Source organism: Falco biarmicus, chromosome 4, assembly GCF_023638135.1.
Source record: "Falco biarmicus isolate bFalBia1 chromosome 4, bFalBia1.pri, whole genome shotgun sequence".
Classification (NCBI taxonomy): Eukaryota; Metazoa; Chordata; class Aves; order Falconiformes; family Falconidae; genus Falco; species Falco biarmicus.
In genome coordinates, this window is record NC_079291.1 from 32,540,780 (window position 1) to 32,556,180 (window position 15,401).

At 39.0% G+C, this 15,401-nt stretch overlaps 1 protein-coding gene across 1 annotated transcript in view; it reads left to right on the plus strand.

The window, feature by feature from the left end:
* The first annotated feature begins 203 nt into the window (after window positions 1-203).
* Window positions 204-15,401, plus strand: part of LOC130147211 (translation initiation factor IF-2-like) — an 82,735-nt gene continuing 67,537 nt past the window's right edge. Inside the window, exons 1-2 of the mRNA XM_056334035.1 lie at window positions 204-370; window positions 1,579-2,148. Of these exons, the coding sequence (XP_056190010.1) occupies window positions 204-370; window positions 1,579-2,148 (737 nt within the window). The remainder of the gene's footprint in view (window positions 371-1,578; window positions 2,149-15,401) is intronic.

Consider the following 15,401-nt stretch of genomic DNA (forward strand, 5'->3'; position numbering starts at 1 on the left):
GACTGCTTCTGCATCAGATACTGAAGCAATTTTAAGATGCCTCAGCGTACAGTGCTCAGTAAATCCAAATGCTGAGACTACGTTAAAAACAAAGATAAGACACTTTTGATATTTTGTACATAGCTTTTCTTCAATCTAATAAAAATAAATAACATGAAATTTCCTTAAAGATGTTTTCAATAATGAAAATTAAACTGGTTAACATGGTAAACAGTTTACATAAAGCTCCAAGTTTTGGACTGTGGTCCCTTTTACATGATAGAATAGATGTTCTTATTGAATTTATAGAGCAGGTTTCTGCAAAATTCTGGATATTGCTGCGGGTTGATCACATTATTGCAGGACACGCAATCAAGCTCACAATTACTCAGTCAGATATTGGTGGTAAGCTTACATTTAGACAAGCATTTGACATATCAATCAATGTGATATCATGAAAGATTGATTGAAGTTGATTGTACCACAGAACATTTTTGCTACGTGAAAAAAATCAGGGCAAACTAATGAAAAAAAGGTCTTCCATCCACTTGGAATATTTAGATTCCACAGAATTTAATGTTCTTTTAGGGGTAGTGAATAAAAGTGGCATTGATTCACTGCATTCATCAAATTTCATGAAAACCTGAAAAAAAAAAATGGCTGTAGTAGTTACTGCATGTAAAGATAAATCTACTGGAGATACTAGGACAGATCTATCAACACACCACTGTGCCTGTTTTTGTCACAAAGAGCATTAAAGCAGTGATTTGGGTACTTGTGTAGTTTGCCTGGCTGTGCTTCTTATCCGCGCCTGGAAGGTATCTGTGTGAAAAGTCCTGTTTCTTTTTCAAGTTTGAAGTTCCTGACATCCAGGAAGGAACAGCCAATACTTTCATTACTTAGAAAGGGAAATGTAACAGGGATTGGAAACCCTCTTTCATAATATGAAGTGAATATTCATCTTCCTAAGAAACACTTGTCTTTAAGAAAATGTATGAGATTCTGTCATCGGCTGTTTAATAATTCCAGCAGTTGTTATGCCAGCCCTGGAAAGCACTGTGTTTGCCTGCCATCTGTCCCAGCTAATCTCTGGATTCCATCTACAAACGTGGATGATTTACAGCTTCCCTGATTAATGGCATCTATCATTTTCTTCATAACACAGAGCAATTAATCTCGCCCTGTCCCAGGAGTCCGCCGCAGTAATAGGTTCGAGGGTAGATGCAGCCCGCAAAAGTCCTTTTGGAAATAACACCCTTTGCGGCTTTTTTTTTGTTGTTGTTGTTTTCCCTCCTCCTCTCCCATCTCTCCTCCTGGTTTCGCACCCCTGAGGGGCAGCAGGAGCTCCCAGACCCCGCTCCGGCCGGGCGCGCTGCAGCGGGTGAGCTCGGGCCGCGGGCAGGTGCCGGGCCGGGCCGGGCCGGGCCGGGCCGGGCGGGAGGAGGAGGCGGAGGAGGAGAGGGCGGCCGCAGCTGCATTGCGGATGGAGCCGCTGGCTCCTGGGGAGGGGCGGCCGGGCGGCCGCGTGATGCCGGGGGGGCGGGCGGCCGCCCGCGGGGGCGGGGGGCGGCGCGGGGCGCTGGGCTGCGCCCGCCGCAGGAGGGAGGCGCTGCGCGTCCCGGCGGGCAGCGGCGCGGTGAGTGCGGGCGGCCCCGGCCGTCTGCCCGGGGCGGGGCGCGCTGGGCCGGGGCGGGGGGCGCGGAGCCGCCCCGGGCGCTGCGGTGGGAAGTTGCGGGCGGGCGGCTCGGGGCCGGGCTTTCACCTGCGACCCCGCTTCGCCCTCTCCCCCCCGCTCGGCTCGGTTAACCCGCGACCCAGCGCCCGGTGTGAGGCCAAAGCGCGGGTCCCCGGGCAGCCCCGTCTTGGCGCGGGGGGCCGGGAGCTGGCTTGTGCCGGAGGTCCTGCGGGCTGCCACCGCCGTGCGGTGCGCGGGCGGGCGGGCGCCCGGCTGGGCGCAGGCTCGGGGTCTCTGTGGCTGTTTCGCAGTGTAACCGTGTCACAAGCGGCTCCTGCGCTGGGGTTGCGCTCTCGGGGGCCGGGGGCGCAGAGCCGACCCGCGGCGTGCAGCCGTGCCTGCGGAAAGCGAAGAAGCCCCGGGCGCAGAGCAGCCGTCGGGAGGGTCTGCCAGGCTGAGCCGGCGGGTCAGGAGCGGAACGGGCAAGCTGCTGGGTAAGCAAGGGCTTGCTGTGCTTCAGAGGCATTCGGGGAAAAAAAATCTCGTTTGTCGGGTTAGTTTGTGCGTGTTCCAGGAGTTGGGCTGTAGCCGCGCCCGGTGTGTTCCAGGAGTTGGGCTGTAGCCGTTCCCGGTGTGTTCCAGCAGAAGCGCAGCTGGGTGCCTGGGAGCGCTCGGGGCTGGTACATACATGGCTATAGGGTGTTCGGTAACGGGGCGGGAGGAGCTGATGCTGCCCTAGCAGTCAAGAGGCGTGTGGCAACAGAGCAGAGGGGATGGGGACAGGCTTGTATCCCGCACGTTGATAGTTCCTCTGGGGAGCACTCTTAAACAACCAAAAGGGAAGTAGACAATAAAGGTGTAATTACAAAAATCACTCTTTTAGTAAATGGGTTGGCATAAAGTTAAATACAACTGCTGGTGTTTTAATAACTTCAGTGAAATGTAAATCTGTGCTATTATGGAAACTGAAAACAATAGTTCTGGGTTAGGGATGGGGTAGTATGCACTATTTCATGTGTCACGCTGAGGTTGGCATGCTTACTTGTGAGTTAAAATTCTGACGTGGCTACATTTAGCAGTTTATGAATCAGCATTAAGTTTGGTGGAGCTGTACTGGACAAAGTTGTTTTAAGAGACTCTGGTACTTCATTAAGAATGTTCACTTCCAAAAAACTGACCAGGTCATCCTTTAGTTTTAATGTTTGTAGGATAACATATGAAAATTATTCAACACATGTATAGGTCACAGGACCTATCTTGTCCTTTCCTAACTTCAGTCCTCTTTTTCCAGAGATCCTGCTGAGAAAGCCTCTGTTCTTTTTTTCTGAGAGGTCTCTTGGAGGGCACCTGGAAGACAGTGGGAGATGAATGTTAACCAAAGTTGCTTGAGAACAACGTGCTGTGCTTTGGGAGCAAGTGATTGTTTCAGATACACGTTGTCCATGATGTGTTACTGTTTTGGCCACAGTATTGGCTTTATTTTGGAATGCCTTGGCTTCTGTTAAGGCCATTGGTATAATATTACATAATAATTCAAGACCTTTTTTTAAAATCAAGATTTATGTGACTGGTTAATTTTGTTAGACCTGTTCTGACTTTAGGTTCAGCAGGACTGTGGAGATGTTTCTTTTTCTTACCTGAAGTTATCAGAACTTCCATTGTTTTTTATGGCCCTACTCCGGAGTAATACAAGTTTTCTGGTGAGATGGCACTTGATCTACTTTACTCAGATTTTTTGTCCTGGGAACAGCTTAATATTGTCAACGACTTGTCTTTGTAAAGTAAGGAATGTAGGGCTTCTTTAACAACTATCACTTTATTCCTGGTATTTTATAATTTGTTTTACTGGGCAATAAAAAATACCAGACATTCCAGCTATGGTTAGGCACTTGGATCCACATTTATCTTCCCATCTTGTGCATTTTATGGCAAGAGGCAGTAGAGGGAAGCTGACAAAGTGATGATATTCTGACAGTAATTCTACAGGCTATATATCATGTCAGTGTACCATATAGTACTGCGGCTGTACATACTATATTTGTCACAGCTGGCTATAAGAGGGGGGGGAGGGAAGTAGGATTGGCTCTGTTAGGTCCCCCTTCAAATCCACATGAGAACAGCAACGTTTTTATTTGGATTATGTTCAAACATTAAAGTGGTTGGAGGGGGAAGGGGTAGTTTTAATGATTAGTTTGTACTTGATACTAAAAGTCTTATTGAATTAATGCATTCAGCTGAAGCAGCCAAATCCCATGCCTTCCATTCTTAGCAGTTCCTTTGGTAACTACTCGGTCAATGTGAGTGGAGTGAAATGCCTTGTCATTTATTTCTCCCTGACCGCTTTAAATTCTAAAGGTGCAAGTCCCTGGTTTATCATGGTTAATCAAGAGTTAATCAATGTATCCAAAATGTATTCAGAATGTAATCAGAAAAAGAAAGTGTTTTTAACAGTTGCAAAACTGTATTACATTAATTCTTATCCAGCTCTTTCATTAGAATGAAAAGACAATGTGTAGATAATATAAGGGATATTCTGGGATTTGTTTCTTTAATAATATGGGAAAAAAATTGCTTCTTCATTTATTTTCTCATGTGCTTGTGTCTTTTACCTGCCAGGGTTTGCAGCCAGGAATAAATGTGTGGTGAAGGAGATGCAGGAAAAGATGAACTAGAATGCTAATATGCACATACGTCACAGGTTTCAGTCTGCTATTCTGGAGCGGTCTGATGTAAAAGTTACTCTTTCTTCCAGAAGTAGAACTATTCCTGGGCTATGTTCAATGTCTTCTTTGAACTGCTAATTTTACATAATTTTACTCATAAGCATAGAGTGCTTGTCAGAACTGTGCCCTGTCCTCAAACTACCCCATGAAAGGTATATCAGAAGGGGTTCTCAAATTTGTTTCAGTTTGCAGACCAGTAACAATTTCCCAGTGGAATCAATTTCCCTTTAAAAACTTGCTGTTCGTAGGGCCATTTTTCTTCAGTATGTATATTAGACCTCTTGGAAGTAATTTGCATATTACAGATTGAAAATCACTGTTGTAAAATTTGAGAATCCACTTTAACTTTCAGATGGTTGACTGGTGGTGTGTGGATGTATAGCAGCTTTCTTGAAATACGAGAATGAAAACCAAGTCTCTCCACAGTTGTGCTTTTCTCCTATGTTGTATATTTGGCAAAAATGTTGATATCACAAGTTGATGAAGTGGAAGCCTTGCGATGATGTTGTAATTAATTAATTAGTCCCCATATTCCTATATGAGTATATAACATATATAAGACTTGTTCTCTGAGTATATAACATATATAAGATTTGTTCTCTGATAGAAACTTAGGGAGTAAGTAAAGGAAATATTCACCCAGACTGACAATATAATGTAGCAATGTAAAACCCAAAATCTAACCTTATGATGCCTGAGAGGGTTCTGAAAGATCTAATGAAAATACTAGTGTCACCTCCATAGTAACTTACAATGAGATGAAATGTTCTGATCACTCATCTTCAAGACAAAATAACAGAAATTGGACCAGGTGCTGAGAAGAGCTAACAGGATGGTCTGAGCCTGCCTTGTCGTGGAGAGGTAAAGGAGATCCTTGGTTGTTTGACCATGTGAAATGAAAGCTATGTAAGATATGGACCCCGCAAACTCAGAAAGCGATCAACAGAAAGGAAGCAGAACCTTGTGATGAGGGACATTGCTGGTATGAGAACAACTGAGTATCTACTACCCCTGACAAAATTTTCTTGCAGAAATTCAGACAGCCCAGAATACATGGGTTCTGAAACACCCAGTGGCAGGAGAAAAAGTGGTGGGGAAATACTGCAGAAGTTTTGAGAAGGAGTTTTTCTGTTTTCCAGGAGGGATTATGTGTTTAGCAGTGGTATGGTCACAGGGAAATGGTTGCATTTAGCTTCTGTCAAAGCCTTAACCGTCATGCCACACAACATGCCAGTATGTTTAAAACACAGCTTCAGAAACCCTCCGTTCTTTTTTGGCACCTGCCAACGTTTAACCCCTCTCGAGTGACTTCTCTTCTGCGTCAGGTTTAAGCTGCTTGTCTGTGCCTTAGAAGGCTAAAGCCGCATTGTGTGCAGCCTGTCTCGCTATTCTTGTTTCTTTTGCCCTTCCTTCAGCAGCCCTTCAGGCTGCCTGAAGTGGGAGATTAAGCTCCCCCACTCTCTTATTCCTCAGTCTGTGCTTAGGACTGGCTCCCCCTCTGTGTGGCCTGATAGGCTCTTACAAATTTCCCCTGAAAACACGTAATATTCAAAATGGTTTTCAATCATAGCCCTTTCATGAAAAAAAAAAATGAAAAAAAGTGGGCAAATTAGACATTTTTAGACATTCTTCTTTCACCCTAAAATATCAAGGGCAGCAAGGGAAGTGTCCGCAGCAGTTTGTGGAGCTGAAACTGTGCTAACAATGACAGAGAATTTTAAAAGAAAAGGAAAGACAAGTTTAGAAGAGCTTTAGTTTAGGGAATCTTTGTTTCTCGCTCTCTCTGTCTTTGTGTAGTGCATAAAAAAAATGTCGTTTTTCTTTTATGTGGCCTGCCAGCATCTTCAGCGGAACTACTCGCATTTCAGATAATGGCACAGGCTTCTGTTTAGCTCTCGGTTGTTCCTTAGAGATGTCTTTTGGATTAAGCCATTAGCAACTGTCGAAGAGGATGTGCTGTACTTTCTCTGGTAAAGGTCAGGATGGCAATGTTTGGGAAATACTACTCTGTCACTTGGCGGATACTTGGGTAACCTGTATTTTTTGGGGCTAGTTGTTTGTCTTTCTGGGTAGAAATGAGTTTACTTCTAATACAATTTTATGCAGTAGAGGGATACTCTACATGGGTAATTTTAAATGTTGTAGATTTCAAATGGAGCAGGATAAGTGATACTAGTCCCGTGCTCACCTCTGGTGCATTAGAAGTTCACTGGTGGCTGTAGATTTACAGAAGTGGAGATCCAAAAGGCATCAGACAGTTTGAGTTTGAAGCGTGGACATCTACACTCTGGCCATGAAAGACATGTTTAAGCCATTGTTAGGGAACTTGGATGGTGTTTTGGAAATATGTCACTATGCTTACAAAACTATTTTTTTCCTCTCTGGCTTTTTATGTCCTCACTTTTGATTACTAGCTGCTTTTTTAGGCTTTTTTTTTTTTTTTTAAGCAGCCTCTTTTCCTGTGCAGTTACTAATCAATTTACTCTGCCTACTCCTGTGTCTTTTAGGATCTGCATCTCCAGAGTTAAGGCAAAGTTTAAAGTTGAATTTTTAAGCAAATGCTGTTGATGTGTCAAACTTGTAAGTACATAAGGTCTATCAGTATTGTATTTAATTATCTATGGGTAACATACAAAAAAAAGTAGTATATGATGAATGTTATATTGTTTTTTATTATGTTAAGACTTCTGGATAGAAATTTCATGGAGTGTTTAGTATTACTTTTGCCTTATAAAATTTCAGCTAGGTTGTAGAATTATTTAATTTAGGATAAATTGCCTGAGGGAGAGAGTAACACATGATTATTGCCTCAAATACTTTACAATATGGGGTCTTTACTATGCAAAGAGGAAATTGTGTTATCTATCTGAAGTGCAAATAGTTTTATTGAAAACTGTAATGTCATAGGGAGGCAAAATTACATATGGTAACATGAACAAAAAAGGCATTAAATGAACTTAGTAATTATAATTCATAATTTTAAAATCAAATATTTATTGCTCTTTCTCTTTTCTTAGTGTTTTTTTGCTAAGCTTGAGACAGTGTGTGTGTGTTTGAGGAAGGAGGATAAAAGTGATGAGGAGACTACCCCAGATCAGTCAGCAAGAATTTTGCAATAATGTTATCACCTACTTTAATGCATGTATAAGTTTTATAGTCCTATTTTGAAACTAGTCAATATCATTAAAAAACTAATCAGAAATCTGTATTTTTCAAAAATGAGCTTTATATAAATATGCTTCTGGGTGCTGTGATTCTTCTTTCAGAAATGTGCTGGCCAGAGTCCTTTGATTGAAAAAGCTTCTTCCAATGTGCTTACTGGGAGACTTAAATGTAGTATTTTAGGCTCTTTGCCCAGTCTTTAAGAGTTCTGTTCTGTCACTGAAGGGGAGATGTATTCTCCCATTGACTTTAATATGGATAAGAATGGATTCCAATAGTCCAGTAACTGTATAAGATGGTGGTGTTCCTCCCATTAGATACATACAAAAATATTAATCTTAAAATAATAGAGGACAGGTCAAGACATTTTGATAAATCCACTACAGTGACTATGAGATTATGTGAATTATCAGTTGCATGTAAATCTTACTAAGAATGATGGATGGAAATCCCAGACAGAAATGGTTGTAGCAATACACTTTTTGTGGTCTCAGAAATCACTTTAATAAACTTTAATAAATTTTTTGGAGATTGACTAATGTACATATAATGACCTTTTTGTTTAAGTCAAAGCAAAGTCTAATATATCTTGGAGATTAGTATTGATCAGAGTAAAGCCAAAATCAATCTTGGATTTTGAGGGTCATTACACTTGGAAATAGGATGCAATACAGAAGATACTGCAAATGTTAGGTTGTGGAAGGCCTTTATAGTAATTATGGAAAAATAATCTTTTACTTAACTGTAGTGCCAAAAAAAAAAAAAAAAAAAAGCAAGCACAACCTGATAAAAGATTAGTAATTTAAATGAGTAATAAGTTAAATTTGTTACATCTTTATTTTGACAGAAGATATCCAGCCTTCTTGTAGACAGTGTTAAAGTTCCTTTTGCTTCAGTGGTGGTAGGATTTTGTCCTCCCTGCTTGAAGTCATGAGCTGGTGTTGAGGAAAAGGTTAATCTATGTTTAGAAATACATTTTTTTTAAATGGTAAATTGTTTTCTGTCTTTACTCCCTTTCTTAGATGTTTAAGTCAAATTCAATCTGCGCAGTTGGAGAAGTACATGTATAGAGAAGTGGAAGAGGTAAATTACAATACAAGGTACCCTTCAAATATTGCATAGCAAGCATAATCAATTTCGCTGAAGGTGAACTAGTGCTGCTTGCTAAATAAGAAATGTTTGGACAGAACGTTTTATTTTTCAAATAGACTTCTGTTTTGTTTTGTTTTGCCTGATTAAAGTCTCTGGCCTGGGTACATAATTTAAAAATAACCTGCTGGAAGTTTTGAAGATCTTGGCTGAGAGTTTTCAACAGAAATAAGTCTGAAAATCTGACTTGACTGAAATGTCTATTCTGTATAAAGTTTAATAGCACAAACAGTATTTTATCCAAGATTCCTCTGTAAAAGATATCTTGCTTTCTTTTCATATTTTCAGAACCTATCAAAATAAATGAAGGTTATTCTATTTATCTTCTGCACAAAGGTTGTCTTCTGATAAAACTTTTTCTGCAGAGGGCACTGGATGATATTCTCCACTATTGATTGGTGAATTCCATTGATGCCTGTGATTATACTTTGGCCTGTCATCCAGCCTTATATATGAAAGTCTCAAAAACTCTAGTTAATCTGATAATCATGCAATTGTATTTAATGGACACATGTTTATAATCTTAATGATGTATTTGAATACAAATGGATGTTTATATATACATACACATGTGTAGCAGATTCAGGGACCTTTAGCATTTTCCTTGAAAATGAAAGCCTTAAATACATGCAAGTTATTGATGTTGGAAGAGATCTTCAAAAATGCTTCATTTTAAAGATATTTAACTATTAATAATTAGCTACATCACAGATAGAGCATTAGTTTGTATTCTGAGAAATCCAAGTGCCAAGACTGTAGATAGTAATTCTCAGGCTATGAAAGTCCTTTTACCTGAGCAGCTCTTCTTAGTGGGCTTATCCTGAATTTCTCATAAAGATTATCCTCAGAGAAAATCTGTGGTATGTATATTAAAAAAATTCACCCTATTTGTGCCTGAAATAACACTTTGAAATGTATTACCAGGAATTTTTAGAAAGAGGACTAATATATGCCAACTTTTGCTGCACAGAAAGTAATACAGTTGCTATGGCTTTAAGACAGGTTCAGCCAAAAAAAAAATAAAATTCTGATAACTGCTTTTCATGCTTTTCAGAATAAAATCATTTAATAATCAGAAAGAATCTATTTTTAAAAGTGCCTCAGAAAATGTGACTTCTAGTGTAGAAATATTTTTCTTACTGAAAAAAATTTAGGTGAAATTTGCAAGAATATTTTCCAATTGACATACACACATAGGGTAGTATTTAGGTCAGTTTTATTAATTAGAAGAAGTTTGTCCACAATGCTTCCCATTCCTCTATTTCAAATGCTCATAAAAGAAGCTACTAAATTTGGAGTTGTCTTTCTTCAGCTTCCCAAAAGAAGGAAGCAGTACAGTAATAATATTATAATAGTAACATTATTTTTCTGATTTATTTTTCTTCTTCAATGGAACTAATGCGTTGTGGTCAGAAAAAAAAATATTCTGTTGTGCTCAACCATTATATTACCACTTGTTTACTTAGGTATTATTAAATAAAACACAGAAAGAACTAATTCACCTTGAGCTAACTAATCAGCCTCAAGATGCGAGTTCTTTACAACAGTCTGCTCTTCAGAGTATGGAATTCAAACGCTAATATTTTTCATAAATAAGACCTTTAATGCAGAAAAAATGTATGATGAAAAATGATGCAGCCACCTGATTAATTTAATTATTTAGTTTTGAATGGCCCATGCAAAATGGGTCAGGCTTGCACTGTGCAAGCTGACTTTGAGAAAGTTTGGACTGGATGAAACTTGACCTACATTTTTGAACTGGGACTTCAGAAACTAGGCTGAAGGAAAAACCAAGCTTAGTAAACTTTTTTTCTGTGCATGGAGTTTGAACACTGATCTAATCCTATTCTAACAACTCATATATTCAATGTGCATCTGAGTTAGAAACTGTTTTATTTCTTCATCAGCCAGTCTTGGCCACTAAGTGAAGTTAGTTATAATGTTACCTGTATGAGAGCAGAGGCTCAAATTGCATTGTCAGGCACATGTCTGAAGGATGATATGTCTGAATATGTGCCTTATAATTTTTAACACTTTGTTGCTTTTCAGCAATGGAATTGAGCACTTTCGAAGTAAAACTATTGTGCTTTTAAAAAACGAGAAGATTGTTATAGCACTGATACTGTGTTGCAAAGTGCTGCTGCTTGCATTGGTATCACAAGCCTCCCCAGGAGTGTTTTGATTGACCTCTGATTCCAGCCTTGTTAGTATGCTACAGTTTCTCAGAAAAAAGTTTACAATCGAGATCTTCTGCCTCTTGGGGTATTAATTATTCATCATAGAATACTCAAATTGTCTGACTTGGAGTCTGAAAACTTTACAGAAATTTCAGTCTATTCTTTTTTAGGGAAAAAAGCCGTGAATAGCGTTAGTAAAAGTGTGGCATTGGGGGTGCCTGTAAGTAGTGTGGCTTGCTGTGTTGCTGTTTTAACTACTGCCATGACTCTACTTTTCCGAAGTGGAAAGGTGGTTGCCAGAACACAAAAAAAGTTTGTGAGAGAAGTGCTATTTGCCCTGAGTTACTGAAGTTTTTGTTTAGCTGATCTAGGTTTTTGTCCTCTCTGAACTTCTCCAGCCCTTTCACAACAGCTCTTCTTTTGCTAAGTTCTCTGCATAAAAGGATGGCCTGTCCTCTGTTTTTCCTGTGTGTGAGAGCCTCTTATGATCAAAAAGGAAAGTGATTCTTGGGATTTTGGCACTGACTGATGCTAGTATTTTGTTGTAATTCAGTGTTTCACGTGCTGATCTAGTCAGGCTTAACAAGTTTCCTGTGAGCATGTACAAGGTCCATTTTAAAAAGGAGGAAAGTGGGTGTAGAAGTCACCCAGGACACAGAAAGTGATGGCTTGATCTGATCAACTGATAGCAAAGAGAATGCAAAGAGTTTCATTAGATGGGGTCCTCTTGGACCCATTAGACCATTTCTAATGCGTTACATTGCAGTGCTTTCTACTAGGAAAACATTTTCCAAGTAACTGTGATTTTTGGCTTATAACAAATGTAGTTTTGTGTTACAGAAGTTTAGTGTTTTTTTTCAGGTACAGTTTTCCCTGCCCAGTGAAAGTTTTTAGCAAAACTTGGGATTATCTTTTTTTTTCTCCTGATTTCAGAAAGAAGCTTGTTAAGACATGAAGATAGCATCTTAGCTCTTTGTGATGATGGCAGCAATTTTGGTGACCTAGCTGCTTGGTCAACTGGCAGAATCATTAGAAGCAAACTTATTTGGGGGAAAGAGGAAGTGTTTTACACAGTTCTGCTAAAATCAACTTTCTGCTATGAATTTGTTGTATCAGAGAAGAAGGTTTACTCATGGGAAGAAGTAACATTAGATGCCTCCCATCTGAGTGCCACAGCTCCTTGTTTATGCTTAAAGCATAACTTGTCATAGAAGTGCTACTGATAAAAGAGGCCTTTTTCTATTACTTTTTGTCCTACTTCTAAATAAAAAGTACAATGAAGACTGAACACTTACTGTAATCATGTAGAAGTAAAATCAAGCTATTCAACTGAAGTAATTAGAATCTTTTTGTTAACTTCTGTGATTTTTTTTGTCTCAAGTTTGTTCTGTATAATCTTGTGGTTAGCCCTATAAGCAGTTTCCTAACGTAATGTCATTATATGGACTGAACCACAGCTTAAGCCTGGCAGGCATTTGCCATTCAGTGCATGTGGTGTAGGAAAAATGACTGGGTAAAATAGTCTTGTGAAGCATTTTAGCAATTAACTTCTGTCACTTTTATTTGCTTTTCTTATGAACAAAGGAATTTTTTTTCTCATTCATTAGCAAGTATGCTAATGAGTAGAAAATTCCTTCGTGTACTCTAAAAGAGGGTTACAGTACCAAGAACTGAGGTTCTGATTTCAGGCTTCATCAGCCAAAGGGTGCTGTTTAGAACAAATTCTGCCTGAGGTCACAGCTAAAACGTTTATTTAACTAGTCTTGTTATAAGCCTTTATAGGCTTCCAAAAGAAATTAATAATCTAAAAAGACATCTGTTAGTAAATAAGTTAACAATTTTTAAGCTGACAGTCATTAGTTACCTATGTAGTATTTCTGAAGAATGGTTCCCCAGTAGAAAATAATGTGTGGCAAGGCTCAATAAGAGCATAAGTTGACAGTCTTCAATATGTGAAACACATTCTTCTACTTGCCTGCTGCCATGGGTTCTCTTAACTAAGTGTATAAGCTTAAATGCTTTTGGTATTTAAGACTGGGCAGGGACACAAGCTTGAACGCTGAAGGATGTAAATAGTAGAAGGGACTAGGCTGCAGTTTAAAGTACACAAACATGTACAGTGTGACCAGTTCCTAATAAATAGTCATGTGGGTAATGATTTAAGGTATTTTTTTTGTTTGATATCTATATTACAATTTAAAAAAAATCCTCCTTAAAGCCATTTAGAAAATAAAAATGTTCATCACTTTAAAAGGAGCTCAGCTGTGAACTTTGGATAGTGCTGAGGCTTCTGCAAGGATTCACGTGCTAACATTTGGAGACTTCAGGATTTCATTGATGTGTACAAACCTTTTGCATTTTCTTGTGGCATGACTTAGGTTTAACCCTAGATATATATACCCTGTACCTGCTGTAGAAATCTGCATGGCCCATTATGGTTTTATTTTCCTGTTTGCAATTTCTTATTCATCAGAAATGCCATTCTGAGTCAATGGAAACAAAACCTTGAGTAGTGTCATCTTCCTCTTAGCTAAGTCCTCAATTTATGTACAAATGCAGTTAAATGCATTGCTGAATTCAGTATACTGCGTACATTAAAATATGGAAAAACAAATAGCAGCAGTCATAACATGGGGAGACTTTTTTTTTTAACCTTGACAAGTTCAATGACTATTTTAGTAACTTCTAAATAGCTTACTGGACATGCTTCCCCCCCACACACTTTCAGTTCTTGATACATTACAAAGAAAATTCCTTCAGTTCTTGATACCTTGAAAAAATGATAACTTTTTTTTTGTCAAAAGAAAGGAGATTTTAATGTTTGCTGTTTACTGCTGTTTGTTGGTTAGATTATTGGCAGTAACTATATATATAGACATTAATGTAAATAATACACTGTACATACTATGCTAAAGTTACTAGAACATAAAATCTAAATATTTTTTTCCATTAGAAATGTTTGAGAAGAGAAAGGAAATTACAAGAGTATCTCTACAGGATCACAGTGAAGTTGAAAATTTTCAACACTAGCAAATAATTGATACTTAAGAGTGTAAGAAACGAAGGTAGCATAAAGCGATCTTTTGCTTGGAAGACACTATTGGCTTCTGCTAGTCAGCAGTTTGATGTATTCCAAGCCCAGATCTCTACGTGATCATCATGTTTAATGATTTATGCTTTCCTACCTTCTATATTCCTCCTTTGTAGCATTTGACCTTCGGAGTATGTTGTGACAATGAATTCCACAAAACTGTAAAGCATCTGTAAAATAACTCTTCCTTTCATTTGAAAATTGTCAATCATTTTATTAAATGACCTCTAGTTTGTGAGCCTCAGTTTCTCTTTCATACCCTTTGATTTTAGGGACCTCTGTTCTAGCCAGCCTGTATGCATCTCTCTTCCATGATGAAAAATTTGTTATAAAAGTCACTGTTTAATCTCTGAGCAGCCATGCTGCTATGCCCTATGTCCTTTCAAGTTCTTCTTGTGATGGAGTAAACGGCAACCAGAATTTGAGCTACCAGGGAGCTATGTGTTTTTATGAAGTCACAATATAATGGTTCTTGGTTTTCTATCTAAATCTTTCCCATTAAGCCTCCTCCCACTGTGTTCTGTTGCCAAAACGAATAGATTTTTATCTGCTGCTAGATGTCAAGATGACATTTTCAGACAGCATCCTTGATGACCCTAAAATGTCGTTTGTATAAGCTGGTGTAGAGCCCATCTCTGTTTATATGTGTTTGGGGGTGTGTGTGTATTTTTTTAACGCATTAGTTTACATTTATAGGCAGTGATTTTCATTTGTAATTCAACTTCCACACTTGTGGTTGTGAGATCCTTTTGCAGCTTTGACCATTCTGAATTATTAGCAGGTCACTATCACTATTCACTGTCACTTTTTGAACGGTTACCTTTTCTTGACTTATGAGTAAAAGTGTATATATAAATCTATATACAGATAGTTTATATATTTGATATATGAGAGTTCCTTCTGGAGTCACCGAATCTGAGATTTTTACTGAGATGCTTAAAACTAGTGACAGGCATCAAAACTAGTTTTTATTAGTCCCATATCCACCTGAACAAAACCTGCAATGCAACTTCACCTGGAGACGGGGTTTTTTTGGAGGGCCCTGGAGTACGTTTAATTTTATAATGTTTAAAATTTGTAAGGCTCTGGCTCTGTGGTTTTAACCTCTGCTTCAGCGGGGTAGAACAATTGTTTATGAACAGTTTCACTGCAATTTTTTAAGTTTTTGGAAATACTTGTCTGTTAGAGAACTTCCACAACTGGAAAATGTAATTGAAACCCAGTTTGCATAACTTGGTAAAATTCATGCCTTCTCCATTGCACCCAGCTCTCGTTGCTCTCTCTGCAATTGCTATTATATCTTGAGAAGATTTATTGAAGGAAATACCAATTATGTTCATACCTTCTTGAAGCAGCTCCCTGTGGTACAACAGTTGCATACGGAGAAGCAGGATGTGTATGTGTGCATTCATCACAGGTGCAAACACTGCCATTGAAACGCATTC